At 45.7% G+C, this 20,780-nt stretch overlaps 1 protein-coding gene across 3 annotated transcripts in view; it reads right to left on the bottom strand.

Moving 5' to 3' along the window:
• Positions 1 to 1,039: 1,039 nt before the first annotated feature.
• NEXMIF (neurite extension and migration factor) overlaps positions 1,040 to 20,780 on the bottom strand; it is a 123,480-nt gene continuing 103,739 nt past the window's right edge. For all 3 annotated transcript variants that reach the window (XM_072334389.1, XM_072334391.1, XM_072334390.1), the window contains 2 exons: positions 13,520 to 13,644; positions 1,040 to 10,075 (listed from right to left, as the gene is read on the bottom strand). In XM_072334389.1, the coding sequence (XP_072190490.1) occupies positions 5,787 to 10,075; positions 13,520 to 13,595 (4,365 nt within the window). In that variant the 5' untranslated portion in view covers positions 13,596 to 13,644 and the 3' untranslated portion in view covers positions 1,040 to 5,786. The remainder of the gene's footprint in view (positions 10,076 to 13,519; positions 13,645 to 20,780) is intronic.

Below are 20,780 nucleotides of genomic sequence, written 5' to 3'. Positions count from 1 at the left end.
TCTTTTTTTTTCTTTTTTTTTTTCTTTTTTTCCTTTTTCTATTTTATTTTAAAGTCTTCCCTTTGTGCTTTTGAAACATACGTGGTTTGTGGGTTGTTTTTTTTTTTTCCCTATCTATCGAAGGGTAGCGGTGAATACAAATTTCATTTCTTGTTTCCTTTTGCACCAAGTGTTCAAAGGCTCAGTAAACGTGTCTGGCAACCCAAGTATCCTGTGGGACGGAGGACATCCTCCTTTTCTAGATCTGAATTCCCTTAGATGGCTCTTACTCCACTGTCATTAGTGTCACTTGTTTACCTGAGAAACAGATTTGAAAAGCCTTGCTTCTACCACAGACATTGTACTTTGTTTATTCTATATATTCTTTTTTTTTTTTTGCATTATTTTACACGCTGAAGAGACAAAGAGGCACATTCTCAAATAGATGTCAGCGCCTTGAACCATGCAACTGCCGCCGGACTCTGGGAGCTGCACAGGCAAAGTCCAACACACCGAGTTGAGAAAGTAAGACCGAGGGCCTGATCCTGCACTGACTGAAGTCCATACACCTGATCCTTTTCTCACTTACACTGACTTCAATGGAGTTTTCTCTAGGCTCACGCCAGAGCAGACTACGGTCCAGGAAAGCACTCGGGTGAGCAGTGGCCACTTACTGCAGGTGCTTCTTGCCCAAGTGCTTTGCTAGACTGGAACCTCACGGAAGGAATAACATGGTCCAACAGGCATGGGATTAAAACTCTTTGAATGCCTTGATTTTATTTCCCGGCTCATTTGAGCTGTAATGCCAAAAAAAATAACAGCGATCTCGATTGTTTTTTAAAGAAACAGCTGCACAGCAACTGCTGCACAAGCGACTGAACTTGGCTTTCCTCTCCATGCAGGTTGGGCTCAGCAGGACAGAACCGTGCGGCATGGCTCACCTCCCTCCACCAGATTACCTTGCTAAACCTGGTCTGTAATTCACAACTCTCCGATTTTCAAGAAAACCTCTAATGCTTAGAAATTAAAAACAAAAAGCGAGATGTAAACCTGTTGGGTTTTTTGTTTTTTTGTTTTTGTCTTTAATGATTATTTGAATCCCCATTGTCGATATTTTTCTATTTACAAAACCTCTATATGCAAGTACCTCCAGCAAAACGGTGGCTATCAAGGGTGAACTGGCTGCTGTCAGCTTGCTGTAGGGTTTCTCATGGAAGGACATTGTCCTTGCTATGTATTTCTCAAAGGAGAATGGTTGCTTTCTCAGTCCTGTGGGAGACGCCCGCTCTATTGCGGTTCATGTTAAACTGCCCCAGCTTGGTCTCAGCCCACTTTTACAGTCAGTTTTTGTAAGCAGCCACTTTCTTTCTGATTTTGCTATTGATTATAGTTTGCCCAGCTGCTGCGGTCCAGCACAGCACAGTTTGAGAGCAAAGCATTACACATCATGGTCCCTTCACATGATGCCTCTACAGCAGGGGTGGAACAAGATCAAGCAGAACAGACATCCTAAGGGATGATGCAGAATGAACATCTTTGTGTAGCTTGAATTAATCACCCTGAGCAGCCAGGAGCCTGACAAAAGATGGCTGGAAGTTCATGGGGATCAGATAAGACGCCAGGTTTTGGATGGGAAAGCCAAAGTGAATGTGGAGAGCCTGAGGGCTGCATGGAAAGAGGGTGGAGGACAGTTGGGACATATATCCCACGGCTGCAAGCAGCATGTGGAGAAATGAAAATTAAACAGTCCTGACAAGGGCAAAGGGAAAAACTGAAGTTCTATGACAAGGAATGAAGCAAAGGTGGAAGTGATTAAAATCTTGAGGTAGTGATAGGCAGGTGGAGATCAAAACCAAAAAGGGGAAGGACAAATGTTTGGCTCGAGGCAATTGCCCAGATTTGGTTATTTTGGAGCACATTGATGGGGGTATAACTTTCAGACACTGAGGAGGGCTCTTGTTGTTCTGAGTCATCAGGGGTCTTGAAAATGTCCATGGTCAGAGATTTTGCTGGGGATGTGGGATGGCAACCAAAGATGGCAAAGAAATTGGAATGGAGTGAAGGGAGAGCAGCAAGGAAGGCAGCAGGCATTTGTAACTAACACTGCCCTGAAATGTCTGGCAGCTGTGTTATTCCTTGATTTTTCATATTTTGGGGCACCTCTCTTAAGAATAAATGCTGAGGGAGATGGGCTTGTTCACCTTGGAGAAGAGAAGGCTCCAGGGATACCTCATTGTGGCCTTCCAGTACTTAAATGGAGTAAAAACAGGAGGGAGACCGACTTTTTACACAGTCTGATAGAGAAAGGACAAGGAGGAATAGTTTTAAACTAAAAGAGGGGGAATTCAGATTAGATGTGAGAAGGAAATTCTTTACTTGGAGGGCCCTGGCACTGCTGCCCGGAGAGCTGTGGGTGCTCCATCCCTGGAGGTGCTCAAGGCCAGGTGGGATGGGGCCCTGAGCAGCCTGAGCTGGTGGGGGGCAGCCAGCCCATGGCAGGGGGCTGTAGCTGGATGGGGTTTGAGGTCCCTTCCAATTGAAGCTGTTCTATGATATACAATAAAATAGATGATATGTCTTATGACTCTTATCCATGCCCTATTGCACATTTCTCAAACGCAATAAATATTGCAACCTGTTCCAGTACAACTGACTTTGTTATGGATCACATAGTTAGAATGTTCATCATGAAGAACACACTGTGGGCCAGTGACCAGTGCTTTCAAAGGATGGTTCTGGATCAAAAAGAAGGGACATGCCACACTCTAACTCCAGGCCTGACCTGTCTCACAGGAGCAGTAGCTGAAATATACCAAAGAATGGAGCCAGGAGCCCTTCACCCTTCAGTGTGCAGGATGAACATGTCAAGGGCTTGGATCCTGAATCACTACGGATAGAAAAGACAGCTACAGAGGGATGCAGGAGAAAGCACTGTGGCACATGTAAGCCAAACACCCCAGGCTGGAGCACTAGCACAGTGCTCGTCTCCAAGATCCAGAGCACCTTCCAAACTCCAGAGGGGGGGTGGGATTGACACGCACTCCTGCCTGCACCAGCTGTTTCTTTCATTAAATAAAAAGTGATTGCTGTGCTGTGCTCTCTCGTTGAGGGTGACAGAACACTGGAACAGGCTGTGCAGAGAGATTGTGGGGTCTCCTTATCTAGAGACATTTCAAACCCACTTGGATGTGTTGCTGTGTGACCTGCTCTAGGTGCTCCTGCTCCAGCAGGGGGATTGGACTAGATGATCTTTCAAGGTCCCTTCCAATCCCTGATATTCTGTGATTCTGTGATTCTGTGAATTGCTATCCCTCAAGATCTGAGAATCTGCGACTACTGGAAACACTTTAATGCCAGTTTGACACTTCGCAACTCCAAGCATTCAATGAGAAACAGTCCATGTTTTCGCTAAGTCAACCCAAATCTTGTGTTCAGTCATTCCTGATGCTTCGGCTTTCAGCATGGGCTTATACAGAGGACCGAGCCTAGTTCTGTCATGTGTGCAACACCAGCTCTATGCCTGTGAACATGAGAGTGATCTGTCTGGCTGTATTAAGGCTACACTTCCTCCCCCCTTTCTGTTGTGTGTGTCTGAGCCTCACACCCCTCTGCTTCCAACAGCTCCCAGCTAGCAGGTCTCTTGCATATCAAGGTTTCATAAGAAATCAGCAGCAAAACGCACAGGCTCTCAGTTGCACAAGGAAGAGATTATTTGTTTGCTTGCTTTTGTTATTTTCTTGGAGGGCGAGGGTGCAGTGAGTAGGGTTACAAATAAGGCCTTTCAATAATACATTTAGCATTCAATACTTAATGCTTTCTAACAATGTCCAGTCATGTATGAACCGGCCCTGATCAGTGAGATCACATATAGTTCTGATTTCTTCCCTACGTTATGAATTGAATCAAAGGAAAGGCTCAGAGTTGTGTTTAAACTAATGATTCTGATTGCAAAATTTCAAACTATACTGGCATTGCAAGGTTAGACATTTAGGAAACACCAAAGATATGAAATGAGAGCGCTTTTGACAGGCTCTGCATCGAAAATATTTAATAAACTACTCAAAGTAAAAGTAAATAGCAATAAATGTATGAAACGTATTAGTTCCGTCTTTATAATTATTTTAGAATTTATCCCAGGTTCTTATAAAATATATAAAACTGAGATACAAAGAATTAGCAATGTAACTTTGCATTTCAAATGCTCTTCAGCTACAGGTTTTGCTTTAAGAAAACAGACACTTGAAAAGCAGCTGTTTCGTAGTCTCTAGATGCAGACACTCGACTTCCTGTCAAACTTACCTGGAGTGTTTTCTGAACTCCTTCACCATTTCAACTCTCTCCTATAACGAAACTCAGCATTTCACCATCATGTTTTTTTTTTCTGCTCGTGGTTTTAAAGAGAGGACATTACAGTTTCCCAGCATCAGTTTCAAAGTTCCTTTTTTCATTTTTTTTTCATTTTTTTTTTCTTTTTTCCTTTTTTTTTTCATTTTTTTTTTTTTCTTTTTTCTTTATGAGCTTTAAACCACAGGGGTGAATCCATGAAATGAGGTAAGTAAATTTGGCACACTTTTAGTTTATGTCCATAAAACTTTTGGTAAGTTGTATAAGTGAGCGATATTGTTTTCATCGTGAGTTACAGGTGCTTTCAAAGGGGGTGGTTAGTACTTAATAACTGGAATGTATCTAGTAAAATCAAAAGGCATAGCTGCAGAAAACACTCACAACCCAATGTTGATAGAGAAGTAAAAATATGTACAATACAGTCACTTGTTCATAGTTTGGCACAATTTTTTGTTGTTCTGGGTAATAGTGCATAAACTACTGTACAACAGTATGACTTTTTAAAACAGTCTTTCACAGAGAATACCAGATTAGGTTCGCTTTCAAATAATAAATTCCCACAATTTCAAACTCTTCGTTTCAGCACTTACATCTCAACGTACCACAAGGCATATTTCGAAAGAAACCAACGAAAGAAACGAACGTAAAAAAGAAACATCAAACGTCTTTTTTTGTCTAGAAAAGGGAGTCTCTTCTTCAAATACAGGAAAAACCAAAAATGTTGTTTCTGCTTTAAGAAGAATGGAGTCTGATTCCCTGCAGAAAAACCAAACATTTTATGCCATCTTAGTTAGCTCGTGTGGAGTCACCACGACAGGATCAAATGTGCTAAACTCTGACACAGGAGATGAAGCTTTATGATGCAGGTTAGGAGATAAACAGCAGAGGGGGCTAGAAAGCACTCAAAATTGCCACATGAAGCTCAATTATGAATGAGTTTTCATTTTCAAACTAAAGAGCCTTTAGTTTAGAGATCTTGGCTTTTGGATGCATAACCTCTTTTTTTTTGTGTGTTTTGTTTTTTACAAAATGTTCAAAAAAAAGTCTTTCCTTTTCAAAATCATTAAAAAGATCGTGTAATCTTTTTTTTTTCTTTTTTTTTTCTTTTCCCCCAATAAATAAGTAATTAAAAACCGAAGAAGCCAAACAGCAGAAAAGAGTAGCCTTGTTAGTGTTTTGTTTTGTTTTTTATAACCCCAGCCAAGCCAGAAAATTGGTCATTCTTTTAGGTAGCTTGCAAGTAATAAGTATTTTCATGCATTTAAAAAAAGGAAAAAAGAAAAAAAAAGAAAAAAAAAAAAAAAGAAAAAAAAGAAAAAAAAAAAGAAAAGAAAAACAAAAACTGTAAAAGGGGAATGTCTTTTTCATGCAACTTTTGCTTTCAGGAAGGAAAAAATGAGGAACAGCGGGCTTAGCAGGTAGTAGGAAAGTTAAAGGGGCATTCCAGCCAGTTTGGTGCAGCATTACCTCAGTTTCTCAAAAGAAGCTGTCACAGGTGGGTCCTTATGGGTCTGTTCACGGTCTGTTCGCTTTATCTTACAGTTCTCATCCCTCAGCGATTTAGAACTTGATTTATGACGGTACAGTTTTTTATGGGTAGGTCCATTATTGCCTAAAGTGCTCAGGTTACTATAGTTTTTATCAAAAAAGGGAGAGTGAATGTCTGTATTGTACCCAGCTGAACAGTTGGGGCGACCAGGGTCGCAGGTGGCTGCTTTGCTGTTTTTACTCGAGCCCTTGTTGTTCGACTTGTGGTTCTTTGCCGTTCCCGGCGAGCTGCTGTTCGCCTTCTTCTTAGACTCTTGGGGCGTCCCTGCTAAAATTTTAAGGGTTTTCAGTTTCAGGCTGTTCGACTCGGGTGATCGGAATATGTCTGGCACGCTATTGTGGTTGACGGGTCCCCACAGGGGCTCGATGGAGGCCATCATGAACCTCTGGACGTCTGCCATTCCTGAGGCGATGTTGGACAGGATGTTGGAGGGCTCCTCAAACTCCCTCTGGTCATCATCCAGCAGGCCTGTGGTGCTCCCAAGGCTTGTTTCTGACCAGGCTGTGCCACTGTCCTTCCCCAGCGCCCATTCTCCAGCCAGGCCATTGTGCTTGCCCAACTTGCCAGTGGCTGGGCTGCTGTGCTGAATGCCCTCAGCCAGCCCCTTGGGTGCCGAGGCTGGGCTAGCCAGCTGGCTGATGGCCCTGCTGCCACCCACTTGGATCTTCTCGCTGCTGAGGCTCGCCGCGTTCTTCCCCTTCCTGGTGGATTTGGGTGCCTGCCTAGAGTTCTTCCCTTGCGGCTTATCGGTGCCTTTGTTGGTTTTGGGAGATTTTTTCCTAGTGGTTTTCTGGGAAGAGCTTTGGTTTGTACCCGCATTCTTGCTGGATGAACTTTTCCTCTTAGATTTCGACACTTTGCTATTGGTGCTAATTTGACCAGATGGCTCATTAAATGTTGACAAGCATGGTCTTTTTTCAAGAAGGCTGACAGAATCTTCATCGTTGAACATATGGAACTGAAACTGGTGATTATTTAAAGTAAACCCATTATCTGCCTGCTCCTCGGTCTGCAGGACCCCGCAGTTCCACTTGACCTTCTCAGGGCTGCTCAGAGCAGCCTGGGCACTCTCCGGGAAGCCCTTAAGGGTGCCCAAGGGCTTGGTGTCAGAGCCAGCTATCTGTGGGGAAAGGTTGGGAGTGTCTGGAGGGGACATCTCCGAGAGCGATGACTGGCGGAACTTATCGGGTGTGAAGTTGGAAATGTCTAAAAGGTCCGTGGACTCCTTCAAAGGGGTTATTTCATCTATGCTTTGCTGGATCACTAGCTTGGGACTGCAGTGGGCCAAGAAATCGTCATTAATATCATCGTCGCCATCCTTTTCGCAGGACTTTAAAGAGCTGTAATTGCTAGAACTAACTGACAATGAACCCACTGAATCAAAGCTAATGAGTCTGCCATCATCTGTACTTAGTGTACCTCGCTGGAAATGAAAGCGCCCCTCTCCATTATTAAAATGACACGACTGATAAGAATCATCAGGCTGCACTTGCTGGCTATCCGGCATGTAATTTTTTTGGTAGAGCAGTTTGCTGCTATTCAGATTGACTTGAGGGTAGCCAGAGGCCGGGAGGCCATCAGCGCCTGCTGCACCACCAAACTCTCCTGTCAGTGCTGCAGCATCCTGCAGCTCTCCAGTGAATTCCTGCCGGTTCCCCCCAGCAGCCTTGCTGGCCGGCCACACGCTTCCAAAGGTGCTCTGCTCCATCTCCAGGTGACCAGGAGACTGCTGCAGCTCGGACTCGGACGGTGGGGACAGCACACAGCTCTGCGATGGCTGCAGAGCAGCGAATGGTTTTTCTGCTGGGATGATGCTGGGGAGTGGGTGCTGCTGCTCGGAAGGATGCTGTGCGAAGTATGAGATGCCGGTGCTGCTCGACAAATCCGAAGCGTCTAACAATGTCTGCAGATACCCTCCGGGGATCAGGGGTACATTGGTGGTGATATTAGCAGATGGCAGAGGCTTGTCTGAAGAGGAGGTGGATGGTAGGAAAGGAGAATTTTTAGCAATCTTATCCTCATGGCACTCTGGGAGATGGGAGCTGTCTGAAGCACAAGGAACGTTTTCATCCTTCAGATGCGCTTCAGAGTCCTGGTTTCCCAGAGCCGGGCAACCCTCCGCCACGCTGGCAGCAGCTTTGATTTTCTTGCATTTCAACCTGGCTTCACTTTTGAATTTGATCCGGCGGAGCACTTTCCTCTCTGTCCCCTTGTATTCTCGTTCCTGCGATTTGCATTTCACAGCAGCGATGTCCGTGATGTCATTTACGTGTAATCCATTTGCACAGCTGGGGGTGGCAATGGCTAATGCCTGCAGCCCTTTCAGGCCTGCATCCTCCTTACTGCTGCAAGGCTGCTTGTGATCGGAGGAGCAAGAGCCCAGCTTGTTCACTGACTGCTCAATGGCTTTAATTCTTTGAATCCTGTGCCTGTTTGCTAGCTTGCATTTTCGCTTCCGTGGGTGAGGGAGGAACGAAGCATCTGAACCGTTAAGATAGAAATTCTGCTTGTGGTAGAGAGACGATCTGAGCAAATCCAGCCGGCTCTGCTGCCTCTCCTGCCAGAAGCCCTTCAATGGGGCCAGCTTTTCATATTTACTGAGCAGCTCCTCGTTCAGGGTAACAGTTGTCTCGTTGGCATCCACTTTGCTGAGCTTCACCAGCATATGCTTCTCCCCTTTAAACCTGTTAATGATGATGTACTTGATGATAACAGGGGGCTCCTTGCGAGAGACTTTTCGCCGTTTCTTGGGGCACCACTCATCGTCATCCTCCTCCTTGGGCCCGTCCGGCAGCCACTCCTTCTTGTCCAGGATCTTCTCGTTCTCGATGGAGTCCACGTCGTACAGGTAGTCATCACTGTATCGCACTTTCCTCTTTGCCCGCAGCCCATAGTTCTGCTGGATGAAGGAGCTGGAGTGGTCCCGGGACAGGTACCGGCTGCAGTCCTTTATATCCCGCAGCACATCATAGGAGGACTCTGTGCATGTGCTGTCATCGCTGAACTCCCCAGAGTCCTCCGTGGAATTCACAGAGTCCAAGAAGTGGCTCCTTTTGGGGCCCACGTACTGCACCACCTCCGTGCTGTTGCAAGATTTATTTAAGGCAGCTTTCTCCTCCTCCTCACCGTCCTCTTCCTCGCCATCCTCCTCCTCATCCCCCCAGATGATGCCTTCCTCAGACTTGAATTGAGAAGGGTCGGCGGCACCACCGGGTCCCCTTTTCAGGGTGCTCCTGCTGTCCCTTTTGGTGCAGTTGCCGAAGACGCTGGGGAAGAAGTTGAACTGGGCGTCCTCTTGTAGGGCGGTGGTCTTCTCCCGCACGTTGTCCTGGAACGACTCGTATCTGATCTTTAAGGAGCAGACGTCGCTTCCCAAGGTCGAATCGTCATCATCAAACATGTAATTATCCACATCTTCCTCAGAAAACAGATTTACAGAAAGCTCATTTTTGGAGCATAGGTCAAGCAGCTCAATTTTACTTTCACTAATGAAAGATTCAAAATAGCCCCATTCCTGGTTGGGATTTGTTAGTAAGGGTTCCTCACCATTGCATTTGTCTAATAGTAATCCCTCGTAATAATTTTTCTGAGTGGGGTCCTCTGAATCACTGTCAGATTTTTCTGCATCTCTTTTGTCCGCTGCCCTCGATTTATGCATAGGGAAGCTTAAAAGCTGGTCTGAAAGCAGTTGATCCCCATATCTCATGGTTTCTCCTGTGCTCATGCAGTGAATCCCTATATCAGAGACCGAACAGGTGTCATAATCCCTATTTATATCCCCCACTTTCAAGCTTATTCCCGGCTCTGCATCAATGCCGTCCTTTGATTCAATGAAGCAGCCCAGGCAGGTCCTGCTCGGCTGCATCAGGCAGTCTCCGGTCAGGGCGGACATGCCTCCGGGCTCCATCATGCTGAAAGGAGCCTTCTCGCAGTCGCCTGGCAGAGACCAGGAGCTCATGCCCTTCGTCACACAGGACGTGAGGGAGATGGCGTGAGCCGAGGAGTCGTCTGAGGTGTGCTCAGGGACATCGGTGAGCCGCAGTGGGGACGGTGGGCTCAGCGAGCAGGGCTTCTTTGCAGGAAGGGGTGGCAGCACGCGGTGGCACGCCTGGGTTTCCTTTGGGGCTGCTGTCAGGGCCGGGAAGGCGTCGGTGGTGTCAGCAGCACTGTATGGCCTCTCCTCGCCGTCCGAGGTTCGTGGCTCTGGAGCAGTGGGAGGAGAGGAAGGGAGGGAGGAAGGAAGAAAAAGGAGAGTTTACAGACCTCGCAGCCCCATCACCCTGCTCCCCATCTCCCTGGGTTCAGGGGTGACTCTTCCCCGCTGCAGGGCAGCAAGCTCCTCCCCACAAGATCACGCTCTCGGAGCTAATTAATTTCATGATGTACAAAACCCAAAGAGGTAAACACTCTGCCCCCCACAGCCAGCTGGAAGAGGTACAAGATTATGTTTAAAAAACCGAAACCATCCGTTCTTTCCTCCTAATATACATACCGTTACCTGGATACTGCCTTTCAAATCTGACAAGGTTATTAAAAAACAAAACAACTCTAATAAAAAATGTTCCCATTAACGTTTACAAAATTAATAGAAAAATAAGATTCTTAAAGAAACAAAACACACTCCTGGCAGTGCCTGAAGCTGAAACGCACCTGAGCTGCTGCAGGGTCACAGAGTTAGGGCTGATTTAAATCCAGAAGCCTTCCTGCCACTGCCCGTGCGCAAGAGTTCAAAGCGATTATTAGAATTGCTGTTGTTTTTGCAAATCTGTCCATTTTACCTAACCTTTAAAATGTCTTTTGCATTATGTAAGGTTTTTTTTTATTCTTTTCTTTCTTTTTTCTTTCTTTTTTTTTTTTTAACCTAAGGATTTTTATTTTCTTTGCCTTACAGTAATCTTTTATGGCAAAGTAAGATTATTTACCTGGCTTCTGGCTCAGCAGATGGTATGACCCTTGAAATGGGAATGTCTTTTCATCCATGAACATGCTCTGATACCTCCATATTGTAAAAATACACAAATATGTGATTCATAATAACTAGAGGTCTTTGCTACCCTCAAGGTGACTCCCAATGCTCACATCCCGGCACGTCTTACCTGTATGGACATTTCATGCAAATCTGTGGGCTTGTGGGGCAAGGCCCCACTCTCTGTGGGCAGAGGAGTGCTGAAAAGCACGTGGAGGTGCATGGTCTGGCCCCTCCAGGAAGATGGGACAGCAGCCTCTCCAGCACAGCCAGGACTGGGATGCTCACACAGAGCTGGGAAGCATGAGAAGGAGCACCTCGCTACACAGTACAGAGCTGCTCTGCTGCACACGTTCCCACATATCCCACTGATCCAGCCCCAAAAGCTGCCACTAGTTCTGGGCTCCCAGTAGTCTCAGGAATGGAGCCATCACCGATAACTTAAGTCAGGACAAGGAAGCTTCAGATCAGGCTTGAACAGCTTTAAAAATGCTAAATGAACTAAATCAGAAATGCAATGCAATGCCTGTATACATTCTGAACAGACAGACTTGCTGGAAATTGGTGCTGTTTCCCTCCCTCAAAAAGGGTTAAAAAGCAAAATAAAGCTCATTTCAGGTTCCTCCCACCATTTTTAGATTAGAAATGCAGAGGTGGCATCTTTCTCCTTAAGCAGCAAAACAAATTAACCAATGCACTTCCACCTTACAAGTAAAAGAAAAGAAGAATCAGCTTGGAGCTGAGAGGAAGCATGGAAAATGTGAGGATAAAAGAAGACTATGAATGCTGCAGCACTTGAAGAGGGGGAGCGGTGGAGAGCTGAAATTCAGTCTTACACAGAGATGCTATAATATAAAATATACTGTCTGTAGGTGTGGGGTTTTGTAAGGTTTATACTTGTAGAAGTGGACTTGACTCTTATGAAATACAAATGCCAAAACTTGATTTTGTAGAGGTTTTATTGTCCTAAAATCAGGCATGCAATCAATTGAAACTCTGAAGTAAATAACACTCCAAAGAATACTGCTGTTACAAAACACTGGAACACCAAAAAACCTTTTCAGGTTTAACTTAACAGCTGCCCAAAATCAGACAAGCAGCCTTAGCAGAAGAACACTGATCATTCCACTATGAATCAGCTCCGAAAGGCGGCCCATCCCCAGGCGTGCATTACAGCAGCCTACAGGCTGCTCTGGATTAAGCCCAGCCAGTGCAATGAGCACTGACATACAGTGAGGGTGAGATGATTCAAGAAGCAACACCCCAATGTCACCAACAGGGAGGTGGTGGCATCAGAGTGGCTCGCTGCTTGGGATTCAGCAGCAACTCCTACACAACAATGTTTAATTAAGATCTGTTTGACTGGATTTCATAGAAGTGGTGTCCAGTTCTAGAAGGAGGTACCGTCTACCAGATGAGATGAGATGAGGGGAGCATGGCTAGAAAACCTCCTTGCAGCTCCTGCCGCTGCCACAAGCCGTGGCTTTACCTCCTGCCTCCATGTGTGCATCCTTGAATGCGATAGGCTGGTGAAGACAGGGACCTTCAGAATTGCATCATTATGGGAAAGCGCCGGTGTACGCTTCACCTGCCACCAGCACATGTTGTGGGGACCTCAGGGCACCTGTGTGTCTGGAGTTGCTCCAGGTTTTCAGTAATGAATGAGAACAACATTTGCCTCTGCGCATTCTCACTAGAGTAAACCTCACGTTGACAAGACAGAAGGATTTGAACACACACGGCACTGGAGAACAGAGTACTAGACACCTTACAGGGACCAATTTACACACAGTGAAAGATTTGTAGGTCAATACAAATTCAGAAAAGCCATGAAATTTACAGTAAAAACACAAAGAACTGAAAACATTGAGCTCTGCTTCAACACCAGACTGTTACTGCACTTACTGTGGCTAGTGACATGGAGGCCAAATAAATGACACAAGAAAATGCTCTGAGGAATTTTATTTCAATCAGGTTTTCAGGCAACAGAACTCCTGCTACTCCTACCTACCCAGTGTTTCTGAAAGCAAGTAAGAAATAGATTACAGCAACAGAAGTCAGGTACTTGGGGCAGGCTGCTAGAAGAGGCTGGTTGCTCCCAGCAGTGTTGCAGAGGGTCCCAGGATGGTGAGCATGACCAGCAATACAACTCCTGTACACAAGTATTACAGGCCAAGCTGGCTAGCGATGGGCTGCAGATCAAAGGTAGCACTGAGTCCTCAGGTCTGACCTTCCCTGCCAGTCACAGCTAACCCAGCTCTCTCACTTCTGCCCAACCTCCAACTTGCCCTAAATTTGTAGGAACTGAAAATCCTCCATCAAATCTGCCTGAGAGTGGCTTATATAATTGTGAAGAGAGAGAAAGATTCCCAACGGAGGGGATACATAATCTCATAGGACTTTTTTTTTCCCGAGGAAACCAAACTAAAATCTATAATTCAAACTGCGTGTGCACAAAAACATTTCCTACCATGCATATGCATGGGCAAAAGCAGTACTTGTTAAGTCCTAAAAAGCTGTACATCCATAGCTGGAGTATAGAAAATACCCATTTACTCTACTGCTCTGCAGCACAGAGATACCTGCAAACCACTAAAATTAAATACATGAAAGGAATTAGAAAAATAAGTTGGCTTGCGAGTTGTCACTGCTCCCTCATGTACTGTAATTAAGTTCCTTACCATTTTCTTTCACCCCATTAATCAGGATAGTTTCTTGGTCTTCTGAGGCACAATCCTGCTCTTGTTGGTCATCCATCAATTTAACCTCTTTCTGTTCATTCCATGCCCCACTGCATCTGGCCAACCTGCACATTTCCAGAAACATAACCACAGTCAGTACAATTCCCAAAATCAGCTCAAGGAACCGTGAATAAAAAATAACAACAATAAAAATAAACACACGACATGACATGCTGCCCTTGCCCTGCTTAAGAGGACAAACGCTCTTTATTTAGGCTTTCGTATTTTCACTTTTCCACTCCAAAAGCCAAGTCCAACATATTCCAGCAGGGTTAAAATGATATATGTCTCCACTTCCTTCCCCAAAGTCCTGCTTTAGAAGGTGGAGTGGCGCTCTATATTTCCACAGCGCCTTTCATGTCACCTGCAATTGCTTTGCAAAAGCAGGTAAGCGTTATTATCCCTATTTGGCAGACGGGTTAGCAGACACACACACACACAGAGGAGGGGACTTGCCCCTGGTCTGACAACAGCAATTCTGTGGCAGAGTTGGAAGAAAAGCTCAGATGTCTCGAGTGATAACAGCTCTCATAAGCTGCCAGATAGTACCCTCCTTGTCCAGGCACTGCCAGGCACAAGAAACTTCACCTAACGAGCTTTCTGGAATAAGTATCTCCAGCATCATTTTTCACTGAAAACACTTCTTCACCATCAGAACTCCTTCCTCAGATTGCTGCTCTCGTTGCATGCCACCTGCCAGCACTCACAGACCGTGCCATGTTAAAATTCATCTTGGTCCTATTTGCATCCATCATTTCTTGGAGGCACCAAACCCAGGATCAAGATCACAGCCAGGTTCTCTCCATTCCTCTGCTGAAGATGCCCCATGTTGCAGTCGCTGCCTGCCCAAGGAGAGGAACACGGTGCAGCGGAGAGACACAGCTGAGTCCTGGCACAGGCAGCAGGGAACAGCCAGATGAGCGGGACTACACCTCTTCAATCAGAAATCAAAGACCGAATCTGCTTCTAACTTCTGGCAACCTGAACTCAACTTTCACTCTCTCTCACAACAGGTAATAGATGGAAGCACTGTTTTTTTTTTTGTTTGTTTTTAAGTCAACATTTGTCAGTGCCTTGTCTTCCCAAGGTACTCACTGCCCTGAGTTCAGCAGCCAAACTTCATTCATATTCAGATTTGCAGTGAAGCCCTCTTAATTAATGTGAAATCTTTACAACCGTCTTAGTAAGCAAAACCTTCACCAAGCTTAAAGATGTTGTGACACCAAGAGTAAGATAAGAATAACAAGCATCAGTAACCCAATTCCTCTGCATATTTAGAAGAATATTTAACTAACCCACAGAGTTTTACTTTGATGCAAATCCATATTTCAAAGCTCACGACAAGTTGCTGGGCTCCAATAAGCCTTCTCTCCCTCACTGGCACCCTGGGCTGCCACCAAGGCTGACAAAAGGCAGCTGAGCTCAGCTGAGGAGCTCCAAGCTCCAAACTACACACCAGGTATCAGGTGGAGTACTTACATGCAACTTGAAGAAGATTAACTTTTAAGCATGAAAGCTGCTCACTGTTTTCGAGGAACGGTCTATAATATCATGCCTCCTTCATAACATTGGCCTGTTGAATGGGAGGCTGAAGCACTATGTGGGCCAGTGAGGCTTCTGGGAGTGGCTGTTAATGGCATGAGAAAGCTTTGTGAGAAGGAAAAGCTGAGTTATTATTTAAGGATATCCAACAGACTGTAATTGGCTCGATGGGTTTTGTACACCTTCATGGTTTGCGAGGTGCGAGATACCTTCCATGTGAATTGACTGTAGGTGGGTCAGGCTGGAGTCCAGAGTACCTGGCTATGGATGCTCACACATCTCAACCTGCTGCTCACGAGTTCACTTCAAAGCACTCAAAGAGCATTTGTGGATGATCAGACTGGCATCTTCACAACACAAACAGATCAGCATTCCTGTCTACTCTGATCTCTGCTGTCTTTCTGAAGCACAGAGGTAATGCTCCAGGAGAGTCTCATCTGTGCCGGATCACGCTTGGGCATTCCTCCTTCCCCAAGGAGCAGGACATTGCACCCAGCAGGCACGCACTCTGACTGCAGCCCCTCTGCTGGTCCACAGCTGTGGGGGTGGCTGCGCTGTGGCATGCTGATAATTCTGGTCTTGGCCTTCCCTGATGGTCACCAGCAGATGCAAAGTGACATGAAGAGGCCGTGCTGTAGCACTTCATTGTGACACTTCTGTACCCGAGGGCTTTCCACACTTCAATTTTTTCATTTTCCAAATTATTTTCTACCTTAGAGACAGGCTGGCCTCCCCTGCACCGTGTGGTAATGCACGCGGTACCTTCTGTGCTGTGTAAAATGGACCACCTTTTGCTGTTTCAGCCTGCTGTCCTCCAAAGGATGGGTGCTGTTTTCTCATGTTAGAGCACCATCAGAAATATGGCCTCAGTCCTAGACAGGACTCAGAGTATGACCGTAACATAAATATTTAATAATAATAACATTCATAAAGAGAGCCACGGCAATATTTCATGTTATCCAAATACACAACGTAGATGAGGATACTACCAGCCCTTTCTCACTGTTTAACCTATAAGAACCAGGCTGAAGGACAAGAGATGATTCAGAACTTGCTGCAGAAAGACAAATTCTGCACATCAAGTATCTGCTTAGCAGCAAAATAAGGTGAGGCCTATGGCCACATCTTCTGTCTACCCACATCACTCAGAAGCACAAGCATCATCTCTGCACTGGTTTGCTGACCTGATTTTTTTGCCAGGGTTTATCTGTTTATAGCAATTTGGTGTAAAATGCCACAGGTGGCCAGTTTTCAACTGGTAACATAATCATATTAAAATAAAGGTTTGCAATGAATAAAACATAATACAAAAGCAGAAACAATGATTCTCCAATAATGTGGATTTGTCATTTGCAGTGCACAAAAGACCTCCAGAGAGAAAACTAATGTGGACATAAAACACCAGCAGGCTTACAAAGAAGAATCCCAAGCACTGTTAGGAAGGCATCATCCTATTGCCACTGGGACTTCTTGAAGGAGACAGAAGCAAGGTCTTACGTGTGCATTTGCAGATGCGTCCCTGCCTGCTGGCTTCTTGCTACTGGGATGTGACTGTGGTTCGTGCTGCCCTGGGGCTGCCTGCCAGCTGCGCATGTTGGAAGCGGGATCTGCAAGCAATACGTGAGGGAAGCTTTGCTTTCTGCTCCTCATCACTTCTCACCAGCGTGTCACAGGCAAACCTCATGGAGACAGCGGGACCCACTGGGCAAAAGCCAAGCTATCAGCAAGCAGGCAGTTGGACAGTCAGAGGCAGAAAAAGACAGCCTATATGTGGGGAACCTGGGTGATTTTTCATCTCCTTTTCCTATTTTTTGGGATGCAAGTGCACAGGAGGGAAAGAAACACAGATGGGAAGTTTCTGATGCATGTAATCCGAAGACTGGAGAAGACAAAGAGGACAGTGAAATGCAAGAATTGAAGGGGCAGTGCCTGCAGACAAGTGCTTGCCTTGACTGAAGTACCTTGAGCGTGGAGCTGAGTTCTAGAAATGAGTTGGAAAGAACTGAAACAAATTCAGACAGGGTGATCTTCAGATATGGCTGAAGAGAGATGAAGTGCAAATGAAACAGACAATTTGAGGTTTGCAGAGACCAGCTGAACAAGAGGACCTCTCTAGAGCACTGTGACCACAGAAGGTCAGCTCCCAAGGTGGACAGGGAGAAACACCAGCAACTATGAAATAAAGCTGACAAAGGGGCTTGACGCAATGCAGAACAAGAAGAAACCGAAGACTGGGAGTAACAAAGCAGAGAACAGCGGGGTCTCTGGGAAGAAAAGCTAAACCAACAGACAGCTGGGGTAGAAAGGTGATCGGCAGAGAATATAGTGGGTAGCAGGAGAGCTGAACAGAGCCATATGCAGACAGAAGAACAAAGGGGAGAGGCTTTGGCTTGCAGACAGCGTCCAGCCATTGAAGACACACACGACTGAGGTCACACTATTATGAAGAAGCGGCAGGAGGAAATTCAGTCACCAGCTTGAAGTTTATGAACTCGACTGGAGCTGGAGTGGATGGAGGAAGATGATGGCGAAAGCCGTGGAGTCGGATGAATTCCAGGTCTCTGGAGGAGGAAAGCAGGAGCACCGCATGCCAGGCTGGGCTTCAAGGGCAAGCAGGGTGGTTCAGTCATCAGGAAGAATTCCTAAGGACAGCCTCGTCCCAATTGCACCGTACACTTGGGGTCCGCTAAGATCACAGCTGGCATAACTGAAAAATGTGCTGGCTACGAAAAGAGATGGAAAAGAAGGAGTTGCAGAAAGCAGGCACTGGAGCTGGAAAATAACCCAACTAGATTTCAGCAAGAGATGGACAAATTAATGGGCAGAAGGACAGGAAACAATTGCCTGTGATAGCAGCACACAGGACTCTGTGACCTGGAGAAATCCCTTTCAGTCCTGCAGCTGATGTCAGCGAAAGGACTGCAAGTGCCTCAGAAAAAACTTCGCCACCACAGCTGAGAAAATTCTCTCCTCCTCATGTCTCCTGTACAATTTCCCACTACTCATGATAACGGGGTTGTGCAAAAGCTGTTAGCAGCAATGTCGTGTGCAGGTGTCTGGCCGAACACCAACGCAGCATCAAAAGTGGATCCTCCCATTTACCTCCCATCACCTCAGAAGAAGGTCCAAGGCCTCAGGAGCCCATGTTCTTCAGCCCAGCTGGCCACATAACCCAACACGTTTTTGTGTTTTTCTTTAAAAAGCCACCTGGTTCTTGAGAGGCTTCATGGGCATTGCTACTGCTGGAGCATCTGTCTCAGAAGACAGACGTGGTCAGAGCAATGCTCAAGCTGAGGCTCTGTGAGCTCTCTCTGCTCCTGGTGACATGGCAACGGCCTAGGCACACTTAACATGACACATTTTGTCAGTTCATTGGAGTAAAATGAATGTATTTCTTTTCCTAAGAATTCAACAGAGTACATATGCAAAGCAACAACAACGTGAACAACGCTCCCTACAGGAAACAAAACTGAGGGGTGCCAATTATTTACTTACAACAGAGGAGGAAATGCTCGAATTACAAAGCTAAAACATCTGGGCATGTTTCCATGTTCAAGTCAAGTAAAGGACAGGCTTTATGTGCACTTAAAACAGGCACATTTTTATACAGCCTGGATTTAAGTACTTTCTTGCTGTTTCCGTTTTACAAGGGTGAAAGGTTTACACAACTGTGAGGGAAAAATGCCTCTGCTCAAAGCTCGTCCTCTACAAAGACAGCACCAAGCTGCTCTGCTTCTTTCTCACCCCAAAAACACCCTTTTTCCCCAGCAGGGGAATCCTGAAGGCTGTCTGCACAGTGCACACGTGAGGGTCCACACCTCAGTGCTGTCAGAGGTGCTGTGGGGCGAGGATGTGCCCAGGGGCTGCCCCTGGAGCCGCTCTGCAGAAAACCTTCCTCCTGTCCACACTCTCCCTTGGGAGGCACATTGCAGCAGCAATGGGCTCAGCAGTAGCCTGGAGCACTCAGAGCTGGCCATGCCTGCCAAGGAACCAGTGTCTGATGGCGTGGATGATGCCCATGGCTGCGAGCATTTCCTCGTTCAGATATTGCCAGCACCAGCATCATCCTGTTGGAGCTTAATATACACCCGAGCAGAGAAAAAAAAAATCCACCAGGTAAAAATAAACAGCCTACCAGACTGACTGAAAGCCCACCTACACAAATGGGAATTGTATTAGCTGGACTAGATTATGGGTTAATGATAGCTGTTCCATAATTAAAGTTGTGAGAGTGTTTCAGCTTGAAGCTGTATAAACAAAAGGTCACAAGCACCCAGACAAAGCCCGGCGTGCCAATTCCTATTTGCACACACCTTTTACATACCAAGTGCTTTTATTTGTTGTAGATCATAAGGGTGGATGGAGAGGAAGCATCCACACTGAAGGAAAATCTTTTTATGGAGAAGTGGGGGAAGAAGCGAAGCAGAAGATGTGGCTTTTTTTCCTGCAGAGTTGTGAATAAGCGCAGGTGTTGCAACGAGTTCTCTATATGCGGTTCTATCGTTCAAAAAAAGAGCTTTAGAGAAATTAATTACATGTCAGAGCCTCTGACAGGTCTTTTAAGAATTATGATACTTTTGAATGAAAACATTATATACTTAAAAAGAAATAGCATGTAAATGTCTCTGAGATATTTACATTCAGTGGAGTAATAGTAGAAAAGAATTCAGCTCTCTCTGCAGTACAAATGGATGTTGAACATGCAGCGCCTTTCCTAACAACATCTTCTGCCCTTGGTGGACTTCATTAACTCTCAGGCAGAATTAAAAGATCGAGTTCAGGGCCATCTGCCACGAATCAGATGCAAACAGCAGTAATGCTTTTCCCAGAGCGCTCCCCAGGCTGCGGCCCTGACCATACCGCCCCTTCCCAAAGCAAGGCCACTGTGCTGCACGCTTCCTCTGTGCTCACCAGGGCAGCAAGGCCTGAAGAGAAAAATACCTTCCTGTCTTCTCTTTTCCCCATTCTTTTTGTCCCAATAAAACCCGTGCTCACCATAAGATAGAGAAAAAAAGAAAAAAATACACACAAAAGATGAGGTTTCCAGAAGCAGTATTCTTCAAAAGGTGAAGTTCCAAAGGAAAGATGCAGTGGGAAATGATCCTCCCACTCTGTGCATCATGGTGCCCATCATGGCCACCATTCCCTGACTGTAGATGGATGCCAAATTTCAGAGTCCCAGTTTCAAAGCTAGGAAATTCTCATGAGGAAATCTCCTTGTAGTTCTATGCACTTCCGTCCTATCAATGATGATGTCCATGGGAGAAAAGGCCAAGTGAAGGAGGGAGGCAAGACTGAGGTCTTAGAGAGTTCATTCCAGCAGCAAGACAACTAAAGCCTGCAGAGGAGAAAGGGTTTGACAGAATAACTGTTAGCTGCAAATAGGTTTGGCGGTCTAGATAGAAATATGGATAAAAGCTTCCAATTAGGAAAAAATCAGGAAACAATGAAGTTGATAAAAAAAAGAGCTCGCAGAGAAAATGGAGAACACAAAAATCTTGAGAAGAAGAAACAATTTAAGAACTCGTGTGTTCCCAGAAGGTGTAAAGGATGGATGGCTTGTTAATATTCATAGCAAGCCTCCACTTTCTTCTCAAGCTGAAAGCAGATGCAACAATTATCACAGAGCCTGAGCCCCAACTCCAGCAGACCCCGAGAC

Source organism: Excalfactoria chinensis, chromosome 4, assembly GCF_039878825.1.
Source record: "Excalfactoria chinensis isolate bCotChi1 chromosome 4, bCotChi1.hap2, whole genome shotgun sequence".
Lineage (NCBI taxonomy): Eukaryota > Metazoa > Chordata > Aves > Galliformes > Phasianidae > Excalfactoria > Excalfactoria chinensis.
This window is presented reverse-complemented; position numbering and strand designations above follow the sequence as displayed.